Genomic DNA, 23,654 nt, shown 5'->3' on the forward strand with positions numbered 1-23,654 from the left:
TTGACTGTCATTCTTTGACTTTTCATGTAAGAGAATCCATGGCTTGAGGAGCCAAACCTGCATATTAAAGTTTATGAAACCACAAATTCCCTGAGTCCTTTTGGAAAAAATCTCCTGACTCTCGTTTTGTTCCAACATGTGTCATAAGAAGATGAAGGCTCTTCAAGGGGAAAAAAAAAAAAAGAGATTATAGAATATTGACCAATATGGCACCTACTTGATAAATATTTAATATCTTAAGATTTCCTTTTTTATAATCTAGCTTAGTGTTAGTTTCTGTCCAATATGAAATGAAAGAAAATGATCCAGTTTTCATTATTTGAAGTCATTAAAGACTATTGAGGGATTAAAATTGTGTTTTCAAAGCTTTCTGTATAGCATGCCACATACTATAAGTTCGGAACTCTAGGTGACGGGAATTTTTGAATCTAACGGTGTTTTACATAAGACCATATCATAAATTATCACACATACACACATACATAAACTTGAGCTGTCCATAATGATTAGCTCTCTATTATGTGCTTATTCAGCAGTGTCTTCTCATGGCACATTTGTGAAACACCTTATCATCAGTAGTAAGCACTTATTCCTAATAGTTTATAAATTTACCAGGTTTTATGGACTACAGAAGCTGTGTAATGAATCAGTTTTATTCTTTCTCTTTTGTCTGAGAGGTGGGAACAATCTTAACTCATAAACTTGTTGGCAGGCCTAAACCTGGGAAAGTGAAAAATTGACCTTCTCCAGTATTCTTAGAGGGCTATTACATTAGGAAACTGGCCTGCAAGTGTCTCCCTTTCTTCTCCCTACAGAGCCTTGGTGGCTCCTCCAATACATATTCTTGTAATTAGAACCCAAATAACAGCATTCTAAATTCAGTGTCCTTCCCCATTCCTTCTGCCTGCTGTACTCTCATCGTCCCTTAGTTTAGTGACTTCCTGTCTCATCATGAAATAGCAACAAGATCATCATCTATTTCAAAATCTTTATGATTAATTGAGGGCCTACCTAGCTTCTGCTAGCTTCAGGTAATAGAAAGAAAATCTGTTGTAGTGGTAAAGAATATGGACTCTGGAACCAGACTGCCTAGATTTGAATCCCAACTTTGCCTCTTACTACATGTATGATCTTGGACCCGTTATTTAACTTCTCTGTGCCTCAATTTCCTGGTTATTAAAATGAGAATAATAATGCTATCTGTTTTACAGAGTTATTTTGAAGATTAAATTGGGATGGATGGATAGATAGACACTCTGAGTGACAGAGAACAGTGCCTAGCACTTAGCAAGTGCTACAAAAGTAGTAAGGGAAGGAAGGCCTTCTCAAGGAGGTAGAGCTTGGTGAAGAGCTGAAAGACCATAGGAACTTCTATGAACTTTCCAACGCAAAAAAATATCTTGAGCCCACTACTAACAGATGGCATTAGCAAGTACTCACCATAAACAAATGGCCTTCCTAATGGCTTATCACTAACAAACCTAGCCTAATTAGGGAGAGGAATTTTTTTTTAAGTAATATGTGAACTGCTAATGAGGAATGGGGTTGTTAACCTCAGTGCCTCATATTCCCTTATCTGGTCTCCTCTTCCCAGAAAATGTATTAAATGTACAATTTGCTAGTACCACCTTCCATCCACACTGCATCTATATATATCTTACTGCTTTTTCCATTGTCATTACCAAACTTTTCTTTTAAATTTAAAAGACATGATTTTCTTCTTAGCCTGCCATCCAAGAACCACTCCTTCTTCAGCCCTGTAATCATAGTCACATGGCCTAGTAGACCCTTCCTGGCTGCACAAAGATTACCTAGACTGTAGTGTATTAGCAAATCCTGAGGTTGTTTTAAAGAACTGTTTAAAGTTCCAACTCACAGTTAGAATTTTTTTCCCTCAGTTTTGAAGAAAGTAGCTACAGCGACACCACCTCTTTGAAACACCTGTGTTTCAGGTGAAACCAAAAAAAAGGGGGGAAGCTTGAATCTAGTCTTTTCATTTCTCCATTCAGAAATAAATCTCTGAAATTTCCCAGCTGGTGGGAATGAAATGCTGTCAGGCCTCCCAGCTAGGAGAGGGTTATATTGAATAACAACAAAGCCACACCTAATTTGAGCTGCTGAAACATCCTCTTAACCCCATTATCGTTCTCCTGAACTGCTTAACTTTCTGGTTAACCTTCTGATTATTAGCCTCTTGACATATTTAATTCAGGTGTGGGAGTTTAGAGATGCTTGTAGGACTATTTATTTGATCTTTTTGTCATATTCCACTATTCTGACTATTTTTTAAGGTTGGTAGACACCAGGAGGCAAGTGTTACATGGAGACCCAGAGGCTTCAGAAGCCACTAAATATGTCAGACTTCCTATAATTGGAGGATATGGGGAATCAGTGGGGCTTTTAGCCATTTCATAGACCAGCCGAGTCTCCTGCTACCAACTCAATTTATTTGAGAGCAGTACATCAGGGAACTTAATAGACTTACAGTACACAAGCACAAATCTGTATTTTAGCTAGAATACAATTTATTTATGAACCACTTACTGTATCAGTTTGCTTTCTGCATACTATATGAATGTCATTATTAAATATTAAGAGCACTGAATTAGATAGTTGGTGATAGGTTTAATAATTGTGTTTAATTAATAGTCTTCTCCTCTTATTGATGCATCACTTAGAGGTGGCAAGAGAACCAGATCATAGAAATACAATTAGATGGAAGTGGCTTGTTTCCAAGGAAATAGGTTTTGCATAAGCCAAGCATTTTGTGTGTGTGTGTGTGTGTGTGTGTGTGTGGTTTTAGATATGTGGAATACAATCAGATATGGAATACCAGTCTAATAGCTAATTTTTACAACCTTGAGCTCAAGAATGAGAAACCCTTCAGGTTACCAGAAACCCTTTACCAAAATCAAGGGTCACCTGTGCAGAGGTTCTCAGAGGTCTCATAAAGATGAGCACTTTTGAGATGACCTCCCGTGAGTTTTCAGTCTGTCCAGAATTGACTCTAGGTCTCTCTCAGAAATTATATGCCCTATACAAAACTTGTCTTGGTCTAAGAAAAGGTTTTTTTGTCCTCTTATGAAGGAATGTGACTGTCATGGACATACTGTTTTTTGCTGCCAAAAAACCATATGGGATCCCATTAATAAGAAGTGAATAAAATTTTCCTCCTTAGCAGTGATATCCTTTTGAGATGGCCTGATCTTTCCTTTTAAGATCTTAAAACTTAAAGGAGCTTTTTTAAATGGTTGCCTGTTTTGTGTTTCTTTTTTACTTATATTCTCTTGCTTTTTTTCCTGGATGAAAGGAGAAATGTTAGGAAGGGGGCAGTAAGAGCACAGTCCTACATCTTGACAAAGGCATGGACTTGGACATCAGACAGTCCAGAGTTCATATCCTGATTCCCCTACCACCACCACTTACCAGCTTTAAAGCCCTAGAAATAGCTAGTTGAGCCTCAGTGTCCTCAGTGATAAATGGAAATAATATTTATCCCAAAAGGATTGCTGCAAGGAATAAGTGAGTTAAATTTTATAGGACATTTGGCACAGTGGCTGGCATATTGGTATGTAATAACCTCAGGTCCCTTCATCCCTTGCATTATGATGGTAACATCTAAAATCTTAAAAGGAAAAATCAGGCCATCTCAAAAGGATATCACTGCTAAAAAAAAGATATCACTGCTGAAGAGGAAAATTTTATTCACTTCTTATTAATGGGATCCCGTGTGGTTTTTTGGCACCAAAAAAAGTATGTCCATGACAGTCACATTCCTTCATAAAAGGACAAAAAAACCTTTTCTTTGACTGAGACAAGTATGTATAGGGCATATAATTTCTGACAGCGACAATGATAGCAGCTTCCACGCAATCCCTGTTTCTTTCATGCCAGGCATTGATAGGTGAGTACATACAACATTTAAACCTTGGCAGTAACCCTGCTTAGTAGATAATCATTGTCATTTGTTTTATAAATGTAGAAGCAAACTCAAGAGAAGTTAGCTTGCCTTATGTTATCAAGCTAGTAAGTGGCAAGTCGAGATTTTAACCTAGTCTTTGATTCCAAAGCCTACACTGCCTCCCACTGCCTAAATCTCTTTTAACTTCTCATTTTGAAAATCAGCTTCTTGGCCTTCTCTCTTCTGAAGTAGAATTATTTTGTTCACCTTTTTTTCTGAAGTGTACTTCAACTGTTGAAAGATGAGCAGTTTAAGAACAAAGGCTGGAATCTAGCACCTACTCTGCCACATAATAGCCATGACCTGTGGCTACTCCCTCTACCGCTCCAAACCTCTTTGCTTGTTTGTATAATGGGAATCATAACAGGACTGACTTCTTAGAGTAATTCAGAATATATGAACCTGAATACCTAACATGTAGAAAACTCTGAACAAATATCAGCAATTTTTTTCCATCAAGCTTCTGTGGCCATGTATATTAAAATCTTTCTGTTTCCTTCTTGTTTTCTCCACTTGATTTTTACATACCAATTTCAGTCTTTTTCTAACCACCTGAATGTTGCCTCACATTCATCCTTTTTTTCCCTGTCTTGTCATTAACATGTGCTCTATACCCACTTGCTGCCTGTCAGTATTTATTGGTGCTAATGATGAGGTTAAACAAAGATGCTGTTGGCACCAGTCCTGCAGTCTGACATTGCTTGAATAATCATGGCTTCCTAAAAACATTAAAGGACTCAATCATCTCAGTCATAATTGAAGGTCAGAATTTGGTGTCAGCATTTGTTTCTGTAGTGATTGTGTAGGTTTTTCTGCAGAATTACCTTTGATAGTTGGAGTAGTCAGGCTTTCTGGCATGTTTAAGTAAATGCAGCATCATAGAGGTTGGTTAAACAAATAATGATCACGGTGCAGATTTGTTTTAATTGGGACAGGAGGTCAGAGGAAGCCTAACCGTTGAGGTGTAGTTGTCTGCCAGGCTCTAGATTAGTTTCCTAGTCTTCTTGCCCATAATCTGTTTGCATCAAAGAAAATTCTACAAAACTGTTTTTAGTCCTAACCACCCCTCTCTTTTTTCTGCCTTTCTGGTGTGTTTTACTATATTTGCAGCTCATTTCTTTAATCCTCAAAAGAGTCTTTATTTTTGCTTTTTTCCTGCTTCAAACTCTGTCCTCTTCAACACATTTTCTTCTTCAACAACCTTTGTGGGAGTCTAGCAGGGTGTCCTGTGTTATATTTGGGCACAATACACTAACTCAGCTGCTGACACTGGTGCATATTATTTTAGTTAGGACTAAAAACAGTTGTGTCAGTAAAGTTGAACTTCTAACCCATTAATGGTGACGTGCTCGGTAATTTCAATACCCAGATTTTTAAAATCAAAGGAAGGAAAGAAGTGAAAAAAAGGTAACAAAAAAACAAAACAAAAAAACTTTGTTCAGAGAAAAAGAGGATTGTAAGCAAAAGCAAAATTAATACCCCATCTGTGGCAGATTTCATTTAGTAGAAAGTAGAGATTATTTATTTATTATCATTACCATATCTGATGATTCCCAAACTTATATTTTCAACTTAGACCTCCCACCAAAAGGATGTCCTATTTTTCCAGCAATCTCTAATTCAGACTTTTTCCCTCCCATGTCAGCCCCTCTATGTTACTACACACACAAAAAATGTTTATACACACACACACATACACACACACACATGCTAATTTTGTAAGTTACCTTATCCATTAGAAAAACTAATAGGGAGTATGAAGCTATTCAAGAAGCATTCAAATTGGCATGTATGATTCATAGGTACAGGAAAATGTTTATTAAATAGTCAACTATAGCTTTGTAATTTCACTAAAGGGTGAAAAGACTTGAAGGGAGTGAATAGTCAGGAAGTGGAAAGAGAGACGCGTGAGGTAGAAAAACTTGCCTCTGTTATTTTTTCTAGCCTTTATATTATTTTTCGATTGTTGGCAAAAGAAGTATCATTATTTAGCCTCTCAACCTGACATTTCTTCACCCCCAATCTAGATCTGTTACATGGGAATAGGCCCAAATTGTTAAAAGGATTAAATAAGGTGATCTGTGCCATTAAAACATGGCACGTAGTGGGCTCAAAAATACTTTTCAGCAAACTGTGGGATTACTTCTTACTTGAGGTTGGGGCCTACCAGTGACAAAACTAAGATTACATTTCAGGTGCTAAGCGAAATAAATAAGAGGACTTGTATGAATTTGGGCACTTCAGACATTATTTGATTCAGTTCCTTGTTGAAGGAGAGACTGAAACTCAAAGTTAGTTCCTTAGAATAACCTGCCACTTATGTTGTGAGAATTCTTTGAGATGATTCATATAAAGTGCTTAGAAAGTGCCTGATACATAGTGAGAACTCAGTTGCTTTTATTTTTTATTTCTCATGTGTTTTAAAAACATTTTTTGGAGATGGACCATTTTAGGAAACCAAATGCAAGTATGTATATAAATGTTTTTATAGATGTAGGTAAATTGCCAGTTAGAATGTGCATCCAATTTAGAAGTTTGGTAGGAGCTGAAGAAATCTTGATGGTTTCTCACATGTTTAACTGAAGGTTAAATCTCTAGCTATTGGAATTTAGCAGTCCTAATAATTGAGAGATTTGTGTCTTTAGAAGAATCTCTTTGTGCTAGTTTGTTTCTCACGTCTTTTGGCTGTGTTATGGCAAGTCTGGCATATTCAGTTCCAAAGCATTGCTTAAGGGGTTTTATAAGATTAAAGCCATAGCACTGTTGTAACCTTTGAGTGAATCTATTGTAATTGCTTGTTAAATTGCCCATCTCCCTTGTTAGGATATAAATTCAGTGAGGGCACTGAAGCTCCTGTATACCATTGCATTTCCAGAGCCCAGAAAGGTGTCTGGCACATGTTGCTCTTCAAAATATTTGTTGAAGAATGAAGAGAATGACTTCATTCTTCATGGCAAGGGAGGGAGGGACTCTGAAAGCTGTATCATTTAATGTATTACTATATTTCTAAATTTTGCTTGAAACCTGGTGGTTACAGTATCAGTCTCATCAACTTCATTTTCTCTCTTAATAGTAAGCAGAGTGAGGCAGAATTTTATGAAAGGGTCAGACTTAAGAATCATTACCACTTAGGTTTGAATCTAAGCTCTGCATCAGCAGCTTAACCTTCTCAAGCCTTGTTGTGCTCATCTAAGTAGAAATATAGTTACAAATGAGGTATTATGAGGATTAAATGAGATGACATAAAGTGGCACATTGTAGCTTCAACAAAAAGTTAGCTTCCTTTCTCCATTCCTTCTCACAATACATAAAAGTAATTCAGCCCTCATTTCAAAGTAATCTGCATGCCTTGATGATATTTGGTTAAGAAATGAGAGTAAGTAAGCAAGCTCCTATTGATGCTGGGGTTCTTGTTTGTGAAGCTGAAAAATGAGCTTCACAAACACCCAAGGTAGGAGAGCCAGGGAGAGGCTTTTATTTAGAAATAAAGTGAGAGGAAAGAGCTCCGAGCTCACTCCAGGAGGGGACAAGAGAGCCTGGGGTGGTGTGTTGCCTAGGGGATTTATAGGCAGTTGAGGATTTTTGAGAATTGAGGGCTTAGGGTGTGGACTTGTATCACCTGCTCTGCCCTCAAGATGGGCTAGGTTGTTGTCTGTTGCTAGGGCTGTTTACAGTGAAGTCACGGGTTATCCTGAGATACCCTTGTGGAACACTCAAACATTTCAGGCCAAGTTGCTCCTGGCCTTTTGACCTTTAACTGATCTCACTGAAGATGTCTATATTCCTAGTCTAGTATCTTTACCCTAGGGAATTAGTGTGACCTTGACTTTGCATAATGCTGAACACAGAATTTCGATAGGGACTTTACATTGTTACATTGCTTTGACTGTAAATATCTTGCCTTGCTTTTTCCAGAGGCCCTCACCCTACCCTGTCTAAGCCCATGGTCCCTGTCTCACTATGGTAAGTAGGTTGATCGGGTAGAAGGAGTGCTGGGCTGGGAGTCTGGAAACCTAAGGTAGTATTGACTTTACAAACTGAGAATATGACCTTGCACAAATCATGTAACCTCTCCAGCCTGAGCTGGTGTTTCTACTAAGTGGTATTCTAATACCACTAATAACATTTGAGAAAGCAGCAAAAGGACTATTTTTTACCCCATTACAAAGAAGCCTCTAAAATGTCAATATTACCAAAACATACACACACAAACACATAAAAAACTCTCAAAAAACAGAAATGCTGTTGTTTCTTGGGGTACCTGAGGCATCAGAGTTGCCATGAGGCCCCCCTCCCCAATGCTTTCATAATTGTTAATTTGCATCATTCATTTTTTTCTGAAGCAAATCAGTATATTTTGAAATCCATATTTCATGGAGCTACTTAACTAATTGCTGCAATCAGCAGCAGTTTAATTTATAGCAGGGCTGTTCAAATCACTCTGAGTGCGTGTTTTATGATTATATTTTTAATGATGAGTTTTAATAGGGGAAAACAGTTAATCTGTTAATATTCTCCTGAAAGGCCTAACTTTTAGTCTTGTATTTTCTCTTTACCCAAAGATAACTTAAAGGCCATACATAGCAAAGTCATTGACCCAGTGGGTGCACCAGCTGTTGGAGAGGCTGTCTGATTTAGGAGGACCAGGAGAGGGAACAAGCACCCTGTTTTTCCTTTTGTTTGGAGATGCTCATTACATAACTCAGAAACAATAATCATATAGCTGGTGTTCAAGTTAATGGCACCTATGAGTCCCTGTCAAGAGAGCTTTATCTAATGTACAACAGACCTGGAATGATGCAGGTGCTTTTCCAGGCCCTCATTTAATTTAAGCTGCTTTAGTTGGCATGGCAACTAGTTGAGACATCTGGGAAACATTCATTATACTGAGGATTGAGACTTCAGAGGATTTCTGCCAGAGCAAAGCAGAAACCTTATCATAAAGTGTGTGTTGCTTCTAAATTTCTGCAGCTGTATTGTTAAATCTTCAAATTCAGGAGTTGTATTTTCCAGAGAAATAAAATTTTGAAAGGTTGTCCTGGTTGGCTTGTTTTTTGTGAAGAAAAAAACTGCTTTATTCCTGGAGTGAAAATGTCTTTCTCCTGAAAAAGTTACTTTTCTAAACTAAAGTGTGACAAAATTTATTCTCTGCAGAGTGGCTATTTTAATCACTTTGTAAAAATCATAAATTCAAAATTTTTCAGTCTTTTATATTTAAAAAATATTAGAGGAGAGGAAAGCATCTCTGCACAAAGGTAAATAAAATGGCAAAGGTGGACAGGAGCTCTGTGGTTTTGCCTTAGACTTTTTGGTTAAATTGAGAATTTATTAACCTACCCCCATTCTTTTTTAATGCAGCCTGTCATCTTCTCAAGAAGCAGAGATAATGAAAGCAGCACTCTTTTAAACTTTCTGAAATATTATAACAGGCAGTAGAATATAAAGTTTTTCAAGTTCACAGATCATGAGGACAGTGATGTGGTCATTTGTGCTTAGCAGGGGAATACCTGCTGGTTTATAGTTTGTGAGAAATTATGCATATGTGTATGTGGTCTTAGTATAGAAGAGTTGACTTACCATTTGAAATCATGCTCTTTATTCATTTTAACACCTTGCTTTTCAGTTCTTTCTGTCTGATAATAAATCACTCTGTGTTAGGTTGAACCATATGAAATGATTATTTTTGTTTGTTAAAAATGCGCCAGTGTTGTCAGTTCAAATCCCAGTAGGTTTAGGGTGAACAATACCCTGATCTGGGATTATATGTTTCATAGTGCAAATGAAATGTAAGGATTTTTTTTCCTGAAACAAGTTTTTATAAAATATCTGGTTAGAATAGTATCCATTCCAGGCAGTCTTTCCTTTTCTCCTTTCTTTGAATTATGTAGTCACTGTTAGAAAAAAAAATATGACATTATTTCATAGTCATTCTCTGTTTTTGGCTTTTGTATCAGTTTTATTACTTTTATAAGTCAAAGCAAGATTTTCCAAGTGCCAGCAATATGAATTCAATCTGAGAACATGAAAATTAAGATGTTTTCTCTCTGCTACTTTCATGCATACCAACTGTCACTACTAACAGTAAAAATTTTGGCATCACAACTTGGCTGCCAGTTTTATAGTTATGTGAGGCAGACTAGAATATAACCTGCTCTTCACTTCCATGCAAGAACTTTTCAGTACTGGCAGAAATAAAAAAAATTGTCAAAATCAGCAGATATGCCTGACATCCCATAGAGATGAGTGCTGCATACTCGTCTTTCAAAGACAACACTTAATACAGGGGTGGCCATTGTAAAGTTTCTCTGTTTTTGTTTTGTTGTTTTGTATTGGTGTTCTTCCTGTATGATGTTCCTTTGTTTTTGTCCCTTGAGATTTCTAGAACTATTGGGACTTCTGATTAAGGCTTAATGGTGCAAACAGAAGTTTTTTCCTGTGTCTATCCTATGATTAAGATTTCCTAGTGAGAAAAAGGTTTTCAGTACATACATGAGGGTTAATATCCTTGGTATGTAAAGTGCTCTTACAAATAAAAGTTTGTCAATCAAAGGACAGAAAAAGTTCTCTCTCTCTCTCATACTCTCATTCATCCTCTTCTTCACTTTCTCCTACTCACACATATATGTTGCCAATAAACATGAAAACAGTCTTCAACCTGAAACATAATTGATAGAACACAAATATTTGCTGCCAGTCCGTCCTGCAGTCCCTGCGAAGTGTCAGCTAAAGGTTAAAAACTCAAACCAGCTAATCTGTCAGGAATGAGAAACCCCAAACAGGTTGGTTCTTGACTATAGAACATCAGAACAGCTCAAAAATTGGAGGCATCAAGTATCTCAAAAGTGTGGATACAAGTAAGCCTAAACACAGGATTGTTTGCAAGCCTGTGTTAAGTAGTAAGACATTCAGCTCTTCTCCTATCCTGTAGAATACTAAAGCTTCAATCCGTGGAGACAGCGGGAGCTGAGCTGTGGTGTCTTTGACCTCTTCCCCTATTCACACAGAACCTTGGCAGCCTGGCCTATGCCTTCTAAGACAGAAGTTTGGAGGGCTCTTTAGAGAAAGGATTACCCCAAGAGAGAGGGTATCTATACATAATCAAAGATCCCTCATAAAACAAAACTGTAAAGTGCCACGCCCTCCCACAGAGCTACTTTACAGTCGAACAGTAATAGCCAAATGGCCACTGATGAGGAATTGCTTAAGTCATGACATGGTACATAAAATGGAATACTATTTAAGCACTTAAAATGATAAAGAATTGTAAACCCTGAAAAGGTATTCACAAGATATTTTAATTGAGAAAAAGAAAAGCTTACATACAACAACATCATAATTCCACTTCAAGGATTTATCATTAGGAAATAATCAGACTCAGATAAAGCTATATATATTATACATATATATATATAGGATGTTTATCTTAGGGTTATTTAAAATAATTTTAAAAATTAGGAATAACTTGGATGTTCAACAGTGACAGATTGGTTAAATGAATTATATATCCATACATCAGAATACTATACAGTCATAAAAACTTTGCTTTGTTAGGATATTTAATAGGATATTTTATTGTTAAGAAAACATGCAGCAAAGCCATGTGTATGTTCTAATCTCAATTTTAAATAAACAAATGTATGCATATACAACATTTTCATGAAGATCTTATAGTTCAAAGGTAGCTTCTATATTCTTTGGTTTTTGTATTTCCCTAGTTTTCTACAATGAAGTTTATTTGTTTTTTTTCAACTATCTTAGAAATTTTCAAAAATACGTAATAACTATCATATACCCAATACCCGGCTTCAACAGTTGTTAATCATTTTGCAATCTCATTTCCTCTATCCCTTTTTATTGAGAGGGAAAGGAAGACAAATTATTTTAAAGTAGATTCCAAACATCACATCATTTTATCTATAACTACTTAAAAATGTCTTTGTAACTAATAAGGACCTTAGAAACATTACATCATGTCATTATCATACCCAGTAAAATTAGACAATTTTTTACTATCCCCTGATGGCCTCAAAGATCTCTGTTTTCATCAGGTTTGTTTGAATCAGGATATAAACAAAGTCCATACATTGCATTTGGTTACTATATCTCTGAGATTCTTTTATCCCAAATACCATTCCTACCTTCCCTTCCCCTCACATATGTTTGTGTGTGTGTGTGTGTGGTTTATTGGATAAATTTTTCCCAAAGAGTAATCAACATTACCTGTTTGGCTGATTGCTTCCTCGTGGTGTTTTGGGGTTTTTTCCCCCATATTGGTCTTTAGAGCTATAGAATTGATTATATTAAAGTTTTTTTTTTATTTGGCATGAATACTTTCCAGGCAGTGGTGTACATATCACAAAGATATAATATCTTGTCCCACATTAAGTGCTGCTAAGATTGAGTAGTGGATTGAGGTGATGGCACCCTCATCCCTTTGAAATGGCTTTAGCAGCCATGGATAACTGGTACCAAGATACCACTGAGGTTACAAAATGGCAAAAATTTTCCCCTAATCTATCACTGCTTCTGCATTTATTAGCTTTAATTTTGTTATGAAGAACACAGTGAATATTCAGTATATTTTATTACAGTTTGTAAAGTATAACTTAAAAGAAGATAAATCCAAAATTGTGGAGGGTCATTGAAACAATTTTAAACATAGTCAAGTCCAAGTTACCACTGTGTCATCTTAGGCAGGTTACTTGCCTTTTATTAGTCTCAATTTCATCTTTAATTGGGATACCACCACCTACCTTATAGGTGTGCCATGAAAATTAGATAATATATTTAAAATACTTTAATAGAGTGGCTATTCCATAATAGGTGCTCAATATAAGTTTATTCATTCAACAAATATTTATAGGGGACTTACTATGTGCAGGCAGTGTTTCTGAAAGTTTGGGATAGACTTGTGAATGAGACAGGCAAAAACTCTTGCCCTCATGGGGCAGGGCTGGGGAGACAGACAAAAAACACTTAGGTGAATCATGTTGGATAGGTGCCAAATGAAAAAAGAATTGTACAAGGGGGTAGCAATTGGATAAGGCATGTGGGACCAAAGTATTAGAATGATCAAGGTAGGTCACATTGAGAAGATTCAAGCAAAAACACAGGAGGTAAAAGAGTTAGCCAAGTAGGTATCTGATATCCCTCATGCCAAGTCCAGGCATAGGCAACAGCTAGGATAAAGGCTTATGGTCAGAGTGTGTCTAGCATGTTCAGAGAATAGCAAGGAGAAAAATGATAGGAGAGGAGGTAGTGAAGTGAGGCCAGATCATTTATGGTCATGAAAGGACATTTTAAGGACTTTGACTTTAGGTGAAATGGGAAGTCTTTAGAGAAAAGTGACATTATCTGGCTTTGTTCTAAAAGATCATTCTGTGAAAATACATCTAAGAAGTGAAAGGAACTCATGAATGGAAATAGCCATGGATAATGTGTACTAAAGCAAATAGAGCAAAATGTTAAGTGGAGCATCTAGGTGGTAGATACATATATAGGTAGATATGGGTGATCGCTGTTTAATTCTTCCAAGTTTCTGTGTTGAAAATTTTTTAAAGAAGATTTAAACTATTAAGAAAAACTGAATCTAACCCTGATAATAGTATCATAATTTAACTGATGTGTATTATTTTATAGAATGATTCTAGTAGGTCAATGAAAACTGTTCTGTAAGGAAACACTACATAACCAATCTGATTTCCTAACTAGCCTTCGCTATGAAGTAGAATGTATTTCTTTGGAAATAATTTGGTTAATTAACACCTAAGATAAAAATCATACCTGAGAGTATTAGAAACCTAAAAAATTGTCTTTTCTATATAGTAAAATGTTAATATATGTAGACAAATAAAAATATAAGAGTAATCTAGAGGTCTTGGACCAAGGGTGGTAATATGGACATAAGTGGTCTAATTCTGTAGCTAAATTGTGAAGGAACCAACAGGGTTTTTTGATGGATTGGAGGTAGAGTGAGTGAGAGAGAGAGGAATCAAGGATGACTTCAAGGTTTGCACTTTGTAGTGTGAGCAGCTTGCTGGACAAAGGGATTTGCTGTGGGAAAGCCTGCAACTAGAAAGATGGAGAATAGTTTTGGACATGTTTGAGATGTCAGTTAGACAGCAGTTAATGCAGTTAGTGCAGATAATGAGTAGACAGTTTGATATACAAGGCTGGACCTAAGGAAAGGAGATAAACTAGAGACACAAAGTTGGGAGTCACCAGCAATGATGTTAGTTAAAATCACAGAACTGGATCCATCACTCAAGAAAGTGAGTGTGGAGAGAGAAGAGGACAAGCCCTGGGGCATTTCAGTGTTGAGTGGCTGGAGAAGAGAACCAGCAAAGGAGGAGGATTGGGAAGAAACTGGTGAGAGAAGGAAAGACACACCTGGGTATTCTAGAAGCCATTTGAAGAAAACGTCTTGAGGAGGAGGGCATTTTTCGACTATTGGTCACTGTTCCCACTCTCAAGTCTTCCCTTTTTGTACTTGTTTTTGTTAAAACATTAAATGAGAAGTGTTTTTAAATCCTATCCCCCAAATAATGACCACTTACTGTAAGTCTTTTTAAAGGTAAAATCCAAAGCCTAACAGCACTTCTTAAATATTTTATTTTTATATGCCTAGCATTTACCCTTACAATGAGCATGTAAATGCAAAAAACAACCCCAGGACCCTCTTAGTCAATTTAGAGCTAATGGTAAGCACTCTAAGACTACAGCTGTCCCCTGAGATGGCCTGTCGTCTTCTAGGACCAGCTGTGGGACAGAACTGGTACAGGAGGCTCTTGTTTTACAGGGTATCAGGTGGATGGTCCTTTGAAAAGATTCCATAGTGTCTCTGAAAGAAGAAAGTTAGGATCTGAAAAACTATGTAAGAAAGCAGAGTAACTGCAGCCCAGTGACAATCTCTGCTGTTTTTTGTCTTGTCTTTCTCTGCTTTCAATTGCAAGGGGAGCCTTAGTGTTTACTCAGAGCATGGAACTAACTTTTACAAGGTGTCAAAAAGAATTTGAAGCCTGGTAGGAACTCCTCAAGTCAAGGGTCCTATCCCCTTATCTTAAGGAAGGTTGCTTAAATTATAAAACTCAAATTTTTCATGAGTTCTTAACTGCAGGCAGGGTAAGACATGCTGTTCTAGATGTAGCAACAGATGACACCTTCATCCACATCTCTACTGCCCCTCAAGCCCCAGCCTTTTATCATCTGTTGAGCAACTCCTGAGGAACATAATGGAGTACAAAGCATAGGAAGTTTAAATTTGGTAACAAAGATACAAATGTATAAAAAGCTAAGAAAAGAATTAAGGTTGTAGAGAGGCTTGGATCTGAACTAACCATTTTACACATTTTTAGGTGTACCATACTTTAAAAAATAAGTTAAGCCACAGTTGATAGGTAGTTTGTCATCTTTCCATTGGTGCCATGGTGGTCTAGGGTGAGACCAACCCACTTGTTTGGATTCAAAGGACGCTACAGTGACATGTCTGAAAAGACCCTGAGAGTCTTTGGTCTTGACACTCCTAGCCTGGCTATCATTTAAAATATGTTTATCCTTATTTTTCTTTTATAATGCCGATTATAGAGAATCACTTAGTTGTTTATTCTTGCTGACTTTTAAAACAGTAAGTTTTTTTTTTTTAATGCTGGCAATGTTTTATCTTGTGAGAGCTGAAGTTCTCACCTATGTCATTCTATCTTTTTTGCTTGCTTTCCCTAAGCTCTTTCCAGCCTTAAGAAATGGAAGTTATTCTTTAGTCCTGGTGCCTACTTTGAGGGGGTTAGGGGCTGAATTGTCTGAACTCTCCTTAACCTAAAAACCTCAAGCTACGTTGTCACAGAATTGATGCAGAGTGACCTACATAAAATTATCGTCTCTCCTCAACCACTCAGCTCAGATCATGTCAAAGTTTTTCTTTATCAGATTTTGCGAGGTAAGATTTTCTTTATGAAGAAAAAGGTAGTGTCACTGTATTACCAATATGTGTTGCTTTTCATTTGAACTTTAATCTGACCTTCCAAGGCTTGCTTCTTTCTTAAAGACTTTTTTCTTTTAATCAAGGTATATTTAATAATCTATATACTTCATGTTAAATAAGAGGCTTTTAAGAGTGTTGAAATGGTTCTTATTTTCAGTGGTGGAAGAGAAGGCCCTGTCTAGGTAATTTAGTGGGTTAATCTAGAGAGGTAAATAAGCAGGATAGTTTGTCAAGCAGAGGTAGTTTACAAAGTTTCCACCAAATAGCCTTTAGTAGGAGTATGTGGCTGGCATCAGATGACCTTAACTGAAGAGTAACTCTCCTGTGGATGACATCATTCTTCAAGCCGGCAGTAGGTGGGCCTGGTTAGACTTTTGACTGACATACCTGGATATAACTTTAGACAAACAAAATGACTTTTAAAACATGCAGGAGATTGATAGAAATAAGCATGCAGGAGATTGATAGAAATAAGCCAGCTAAACAATTCTCCAGACTATTTAGCTAACGAGCACCAACTTGATGTAAAAGCGATTTGGTCTGACGTTGGAGCTGCTTCTGGCCAGCAGGTGCCCTTCAGAATTCTGTGATTATAAATGGAGAATTATTTAAAGCTGAAATAGCTTTCTTAATGGTAAAATATCAACCCCCCACCATTGGGATCCATAGAATTAAGACATTCTATATTTATAAAGACTGAAATATCTGCAAAGAGGATTAAAACACATGCACAATATTAAAACTAGTAAGTTCACCTTCTGTAGATTTGTTGATACTCTGTGATGGAGCATATGGAGAGAAGATACTAGATCTTTTCTTTCACTTGTAAAAAAAATGTGATTTGCTACATTTTATTTAAAAGATTCAGCCCTGAAGCTGTGGCCTTCCTATAGCAGTGCTTAAGCCACTAGTCTTTTAAGGTGTCAAAAAATATTTTACAAGTAATTAATTGCCCCCTTGATTCTCAGTGGTGGAGAATGCTACCAACAAACCTGGGCAAGTTTCTGAATCCTGTCTTGTCAACAAAATTCTGTCCTGGAAAAGGTTTCCTGTTGGTTAATGGGCATAATTTTGTTGGAGCCAGCTCAGAATCACAAGTTGAGAGCCTTCAACAGCGGAGCTCCAGCAGCCACACTTAGAAGCAACTCAAGAATGTTGCTATGGTCAGCCTTAACTCCTGTGCCTGAAAAGTTTATACTTAAACCTAAAATAATCTCTTGAATTACAGATACTGGATTGTACAAACCCTTGATGACACTTTATTTTACTATAGCAAAATTAGAGTCTTTTGAGGCAAGCTTTTAATAACATTCATTATGCAATTATTTTAAGGAACAATCTTAAATCCTGTCCTCTCTGTTTCTGTAGTTTTCCCAGAATCATTGGTTGAGTAAAAGAATTAAATATCTTCAATTAAATCTGTTTGTTATTTCAGGTTTGAAATATCTCCATTCAGCTGGCATTTTACATCGAGACATTAAGCCAGGGAATCTCCTTGTGAACAGCAACTGTGTTTTAAAGGTAGATTTTCCATTATGTAAATATCTGAGGAAAAAAATCAGAATATCAAGGCAGATTTAAGAACATGTTTTTGTGAAAGAAATAGTTAAATTTATTTTTATCAATTTACCAAAAATTAAGAATCCAGTTTTCTCTAGCAATATCACTTGTCATGGCCATATTAACTAATTTGTGGTCTTGGTTAATGGTTTCTTCATGATATTTTGCCTGTTTTGGAACCACAAAAATTGGAATATACAGTGTGACTAAAATAGAATAGAAAAGGTGACTTCTTTTCAAATTGTCATAATTACTGTGGAAATGTATATTAAAGGAAATACTGGACAAAATCTTAATCATAAAGTTAGTCATGGGGATGGAAGTACACCATAAAACTATAGTCAGTAGTTATAACATCCTTCTATGTTGACAGATAGTAACTACACTAATTGGGTTGAGCATTAAAAAAAGAAAGAAAGAGAAATATTGGAAGACCAGCAAACTTCTGTTTATATGAGAATGAAGTGTGGCTTTTAAGACTGTTTTTTTTGCACAGCTAACATTTTTATATGCTATTTGACTGAGGTAGCAAAATAAGGAATTGGAAACATTTAACAGTGAAAATACCAAGCCAGGAAAGGGTCAAGTGTATTTCCACAAAATATAGTGTCCAACCCTCAGTTATTCCTCTGATGGGGAATTGATTATAGGACTAATGGTAGTTAGGAGCCCCAAAATCTAAAGCCATCAACTTCAGTTTCACTTTTTCCCCAGTAATTCCCTTCCCCATTATTTTTTTAGAGTGGTCCATGTATCTGCATTTCCCACCTCTAATAAGAAAAAAGTGCTGTTTAATGTAGCCTCTACTTTATAAATAATCAAAATTGTTGGCAGTTAAACTAAACACTAAAACCAAGTATACAAATGAATTTCATTTTTTATTTTAAATGTTTTCTTTAAGTAATAGGATAATTTTCTTTAAAAGCTGGTATGTTACATTGTTTTTGAATAAAAATTCTCCCTTCATTATAATATAGCCTTGAACTGTGTTCCTGTTTTAACTCAGAAAGATTAAAAAACTTATTTTTCATATTCTCCCTGAACACAACTAAGACCGTAGTTAAGTCTTTTGTTTCCACAGAAATTGTCCACAGAGTCCACTATATGTTCTTTCTATAGGTCACTGAGTTCATTCCCCTGCCATCTTTTTACTTTTTTAAGAGAACAACTTATCCTATCCCCATAGCCCATTTTAATTTTTTAAAAATTAAAAAAAAAATTCTTGAACTTTATGGTCAGGAGTTCTTTATCTTATTCAAACCAAATCAGCTTTTCGACAATTTAAGCCAGTTTCTTCTTACTTCAATTTCTGATTGAAGAACTTTACAAAGCATTTTGTGTAAAACCTGCCATGCTTGATGCCATTAACTACTTGAAGTCCACTTTTCAGGTCTTCTGTTATGGTACTGTAACCTCTGGCTACATGAATGAGTAACTAAAGGAAAGTGTCACTTACAAATAAACAACACACAGATCAGAACAAATTGAAATTTTGCCCTACTCCTTTGACTTGTCCTAGCAGTCTATTTTTAACAGCCAGAGTAGAATGCCAAGCTAGAGATGTTAATTCTATCTTCTCAAATGTATGAATTCATTTAAAATAATTATAAGACATTTCTTTTAAGTTGCTCTCCTCATTTTATGAATATATTTTGTTTCCTGCTAAGCACAAAATGGATAATTTTGCTGGAAATCTCAATATTTGTTTCGTTATCTAATCATACAAACTTGTTTTAGGTTTAGCTTGTCTTCTAGATAAGTTTCCAAAAATCTCTCCAGATCAGACTTGTGTTGTAACAGAAAACACTTTTTGTTGGGTGGGTAATTGGTTTTTTACTATCAATATAAAAAAATGTGTGGAAAAATGAATTTAAGCTCTTCCCTTTGCTTTTGTTTTAACGTATCCTAAAAATTCATGGCCAAGTAATAGAGCTTTTAAATATGATGTGTTATTTGAACACTAGCCTTTGGGAGCATTTGATCAACAACTTATGCTTTTTTTTTCCTTTCTGGTATGGTTTTTCTGTGTGGTCTGGAAATCTTTCCTTCATTTTTAAGTTTTAAAGATGTTGGCTTCATACTGATTCATCCCCACATACAAACATGAATTCATTTGATGTGACCAGACATAGTAGATTCAAGACAGAAAGAGAGGATTGCCAAAAATTAGAGGTAAAATTTGTTTCCTTTAAAGCAGTGGTTTTCAAACGTTTTTTAAGCTTCCAGACCCTTTTTCCAAATAAAATCCTATGCTGGGATCTGAACTTAAACATAGATAAAAAGTTATTTCTTCACTTACAGTCTTAATTCACAAAGTTAATCAGTAAAAATGCTGGCACTTAGATGGCCATTAACTGTCTTATCTCATCCTCAATGCTTCCAGTTTTTGTTTTTGGTTGCACAGTATCAAGAAAATCTTCATTCCTGAAAATAAGCAGAAGTTGCTGGTGAGTAGTAATGTTACTGTATACTAACAGCTCACCTGGCAACCTCAGCATACTTTTCAAACAGAAACAGCAAGAAAAGATTTATTCCTAGGTCTGTATATAAATTAACCAGTACTCTTTCTCATTTACTGTTACTTCTCCATGTTCTAGCACTCTTTCTGAAACATAACAGGTACTCAATTAAGTGTGTATGGAATGAAGAAATGAAAGACCTTGGTAGCATTGGTATTCTACGGTGTGCTACATTTTGACATAGTCATACATTTGAGTGTGATTTAGTATTCTAAATAAATACATGTGAAATTTAGGTAAAATATTTATGGAACTTCTGAAGTACCTCCTCAGAACTGGATTCAGCAGGGCTCAGTTTGAAATCCATAGCTTTAAAGAAATTTTACTATATGTATTCTATAAAGATAGTGAACATAGCCCAGGAGGTCTTCAAGATATACCTTTTTTCTTGTCATATCTCCCTTAATAAGCCAGCCTTGAAAATAGATAGTTTGGTTTCTGTGTTAAGCCTGAAAATATGCATTCAGCTGTTTTTGGTTTTATATAGAAATATGGAAGTTTGTTCTCTCTCACCCAAGTAAGATCAGTTTATATATTGTCACAAATATACTCTACCTTTATCAGTGAAAATTTTTCAAAGTTCAGAGTTCTGTCAAGGTTTTGGGTTTTGTTGTTTTACTTTTCCACTTGTAAATATATTTGTCTTTTTGACAATATTTTGATAATTTTTTTCTACTCAGATTTGTGATTTTGGATTGGCCAGAGTAGAGGAATTAGATGAATCCCGTCATATGACTCAGGAAGTTGTTACTCAGTATTACCGGGCTCCAGAAATCCTGATGGGCAGCCGTCATTACAGCAATGCTATTGACATCTGGTCTGTCGGATGTATCTTTGCAGAACTACTAGGACGAAGAATACTGTTTCAGGCACAGAGTCCCATTCAACAGGTATGATTTCACTTTAGGCTTTAGTAGCTTTATTCTATTACAGATTTAAAAGAAAAATTATCCTGTACACATGTCTTGGGCTTATTCACTGTCTAAATTGCTTTTAGGAAACTCAGGATCACTTACAATTCATGAGATTATAAAGTTGAAGATTACAATAAGATCCATTTAGTGACTTGCCAGACTATTAGAGGGAGTGGTGATTTTATTGCATGCACTGTCTGCGTAACAGCAGACCCTATTGTAACAATTTGCACAGGTATAATTTTCTGTTGTGAGAGGGTCTCTCTTCTTTCTGACTGAATTGGTCTAACTTGAAAATGTATTTGGTGATTTTATATACTTACACTCTGTGCTTAAAATATAAATTTATAAATTTATATATATATAGTTTGATTTCTTTAAATCAGATCATTTAGAAACATTTCTGATCTTTATTATTAGGCTAAAATATTTAAATGTGGCAGAGAACATGAGAAGCTAGTTAAAATGTAGCTTTTGGAAACCATTCATGATACTTTAATTGTCTGCCTTTATAGCTAATTCATTACTCACATATTTTCTTGTGATAAGTCTTAAGCAGTTTTTAATTAATAAATTTTAACAATATTGTTTACATGAGACTAATACAACAGTGATGAGCTCAGGCTGTAAAATCAAATTGATGGGTTCAAACCCTATCTCTGCCTCTTGTTACCCATTAAACCTTGGGCAAATTAAACTGTTCTGAGGATTGTTGTACAGATTGAAATAGTAAAGGTGAAAATAAGGCCTGGCACATAGAAAGCAGACTACTGTAGGTGTTAGCAATTATAGTAGTGGTGATGTGCCAGGATTAATCATACAGTAGTAAATAAGACAAAGCTGCCTTTGTAAAACTTCACACGAGACAAAAAAATAAATAAGTATACAAATAAATATAACCCCAAGTAATGGTAAATTCTTTGAAGGAAAATTAAACTAGGTCAGAGAAAGAGAGGGATGATGGAGCAGAGCAATGCTCTGCAGGGTTCTCTGGGGGGATGACACCTGACGAGCAATCCAAGTGAAATGAGGAAGCAGGATAATGGGAAAGAGTGTTTAGGAAAAGGGACAAAGTAATAAAGCTCTGAGGCAGGAACGTTTTGCCCTGTTGGAGGGATGGCATGGTCATCAAAGAAGAGCATGTGGGAGACGAGGACAGAGAGAAAGAACCTGACCTGGTCATCTGATGAGGACTTTTGGATTTCATTCTATCCAAAGTGTGATGGAAAGCTGTAGGAAGGTTTTGAGCAAGAGAGTGTTAAGATTTCATTGATCATATTTTGAAAGATAACCCTGACTACCTGACTAGTGTGTATCTTTGTAAATAATTCATACACTTGGCCAAATATGGCATCATTTTCTTTTATACTCTTTCTAAGAAGAATTGTTAACTGATACATTAAAAACTATACATGCTATGATCACATTTAAATTTATTTCTGAGCTAGACATTCACAGTGTTTTTTGATTTACAACTTAAAACTGATGCAGATGATAAAAAATTATCACATGTAACTAATATTGGGTACTATTGACAATATCCACGTTACTGTTCAATTTCCTTAGGAAGTAGAGTTTAACAGATTTACCTGTAAGCCTATCATGTCTGGACATAAGCTGCCATAACTGCCATACAGAAAAGCTTAAGTAAAAATTAAGGGATTATTGGTTGATGCTGAAAAGAATATTAAAGGAAAAATGTGAAGCAACTGGAATAGGATTATTAGGTCTTGAGTTTGCCGGTAGCCAGTGAAGGGTATCTATCACATCTATTTATCATAAGCATATTTTAGGATGAGAAATCAAGATTTAAAATGGGAAAAGAGTCTAACTTTATTTTCTATAGCATTGTCTCTGTATCTTAGAGAAGTAAATATCCCAGATCCTGTAATACCAGCAAACTTCATAAAAATGTTTGCCAACCATGGATCTAACCCATTTTAGACAACTCTGAATGTTTCCATTTGATTTCAGGAGCCAGTCTTTTCCTTCTGCCTTTAGTGTAGTTATTAGAGGCCCAGAAGTATCACCAACACACTTTTCCCAAAAAGCTTTGTATAGAAATCTTTACTTCTGTGGAAAAGAAGCTACTTGACTCTCACCATTATCCTGGAGGGCAGTGATACTATCGATGGCTAACCCATGGCTTAGTTAAATGCAGAAAGTATTACTTTCTATTTGGCAACCCCCCAAACCAGGAAAAGAACTATTCTCTAGGTAAGAACTTTCCATCCTGGAGGAATCCAGATAAAATGTTACTGCTAATGTTAGAACAATTATAGCACTACAGGAAATTGTTAAGGTGGTTTGCTACCTACAAAGATTTATGAGAAGACCATTTTTATTGGGCTCTTATTGTTCCCAGCTAACTAAATGTAGCCTTACGTCAGTGTCGTGGTTTTCTAAGTACTACAGTTTTCTGCCAGTGTTAAGAGATTTCTAGCGTAACTAGAGTGTAAAGGCTGTGTAGTGGTCCAAACATTGATAGCTTAGCTTTCATTTCTGGTTTGAATATTCTGAATGTTTACTAAATCACAGCTGCCTGATTTGTGGATTAGCTCCTTAATGATCCTGAATCCATTTGAGCATGAGAATCTGTTAACTGTTTGAAAAGAACAGTTGTTAGCCATCAGCGAAAGAGCAGTTCACCTCTTTTCTAAGAACCTTAGATGCTCTGTTATTAAGACATAGGGCAGGTAGATGCAGACTCCTGAATTACCCTA

At 36.0% G+C, this 23,654-nt stretch overlaps 1 protein-coding gene across 2 annotated transcripts in view; it reads left to right on the forward strand.

The window, feature by feature from the left end:
- Nucleotides 1–23,654, forward strand: part of NLK (nemo like kinase) — a 156,591-nt gene that overhangs the window by 113,665 nt on the left and 19,272 nt on the right. For both annotated transcript variants that reach the window (XR_005056980.2, XM_017660190.3), the window contains exons 4-6: nucleotides 15,787–15,893; nucleotides 17,374–17,459; nucleotides 20,698–20,907. Coding sequence is in view for 1 of the 2 variants with exons in the window: in XM_017660190.3 (XP_017515679.1) it covers nucleotides 15,787–15,893; nucleotides 17,374–17,459; nucleotides 20,698–20,907 (403 nt within the window). In the remaining variant the exon portion in view is untranslated. The remainder of the gene's footprint in view (nucleotides 1–15,786; nucleotides 15,894–17,373; nucleotides 17,460–20,697; nucleotides 20,908–23,654) is intronic.

This window comes from Manis javanica, chromosome 4, assembly GCF_040802235.1.
Source record: "Manis javanica isolate MJ-LG chromosome 4, MJ_LKY, whole genome shotgun sequence".
Classification (NCBI taxonomy): Eukaryota; Metazoa; Chordata; class Mammalia; order Pholidota; family Manidae; genus Manis; species Manis javanica.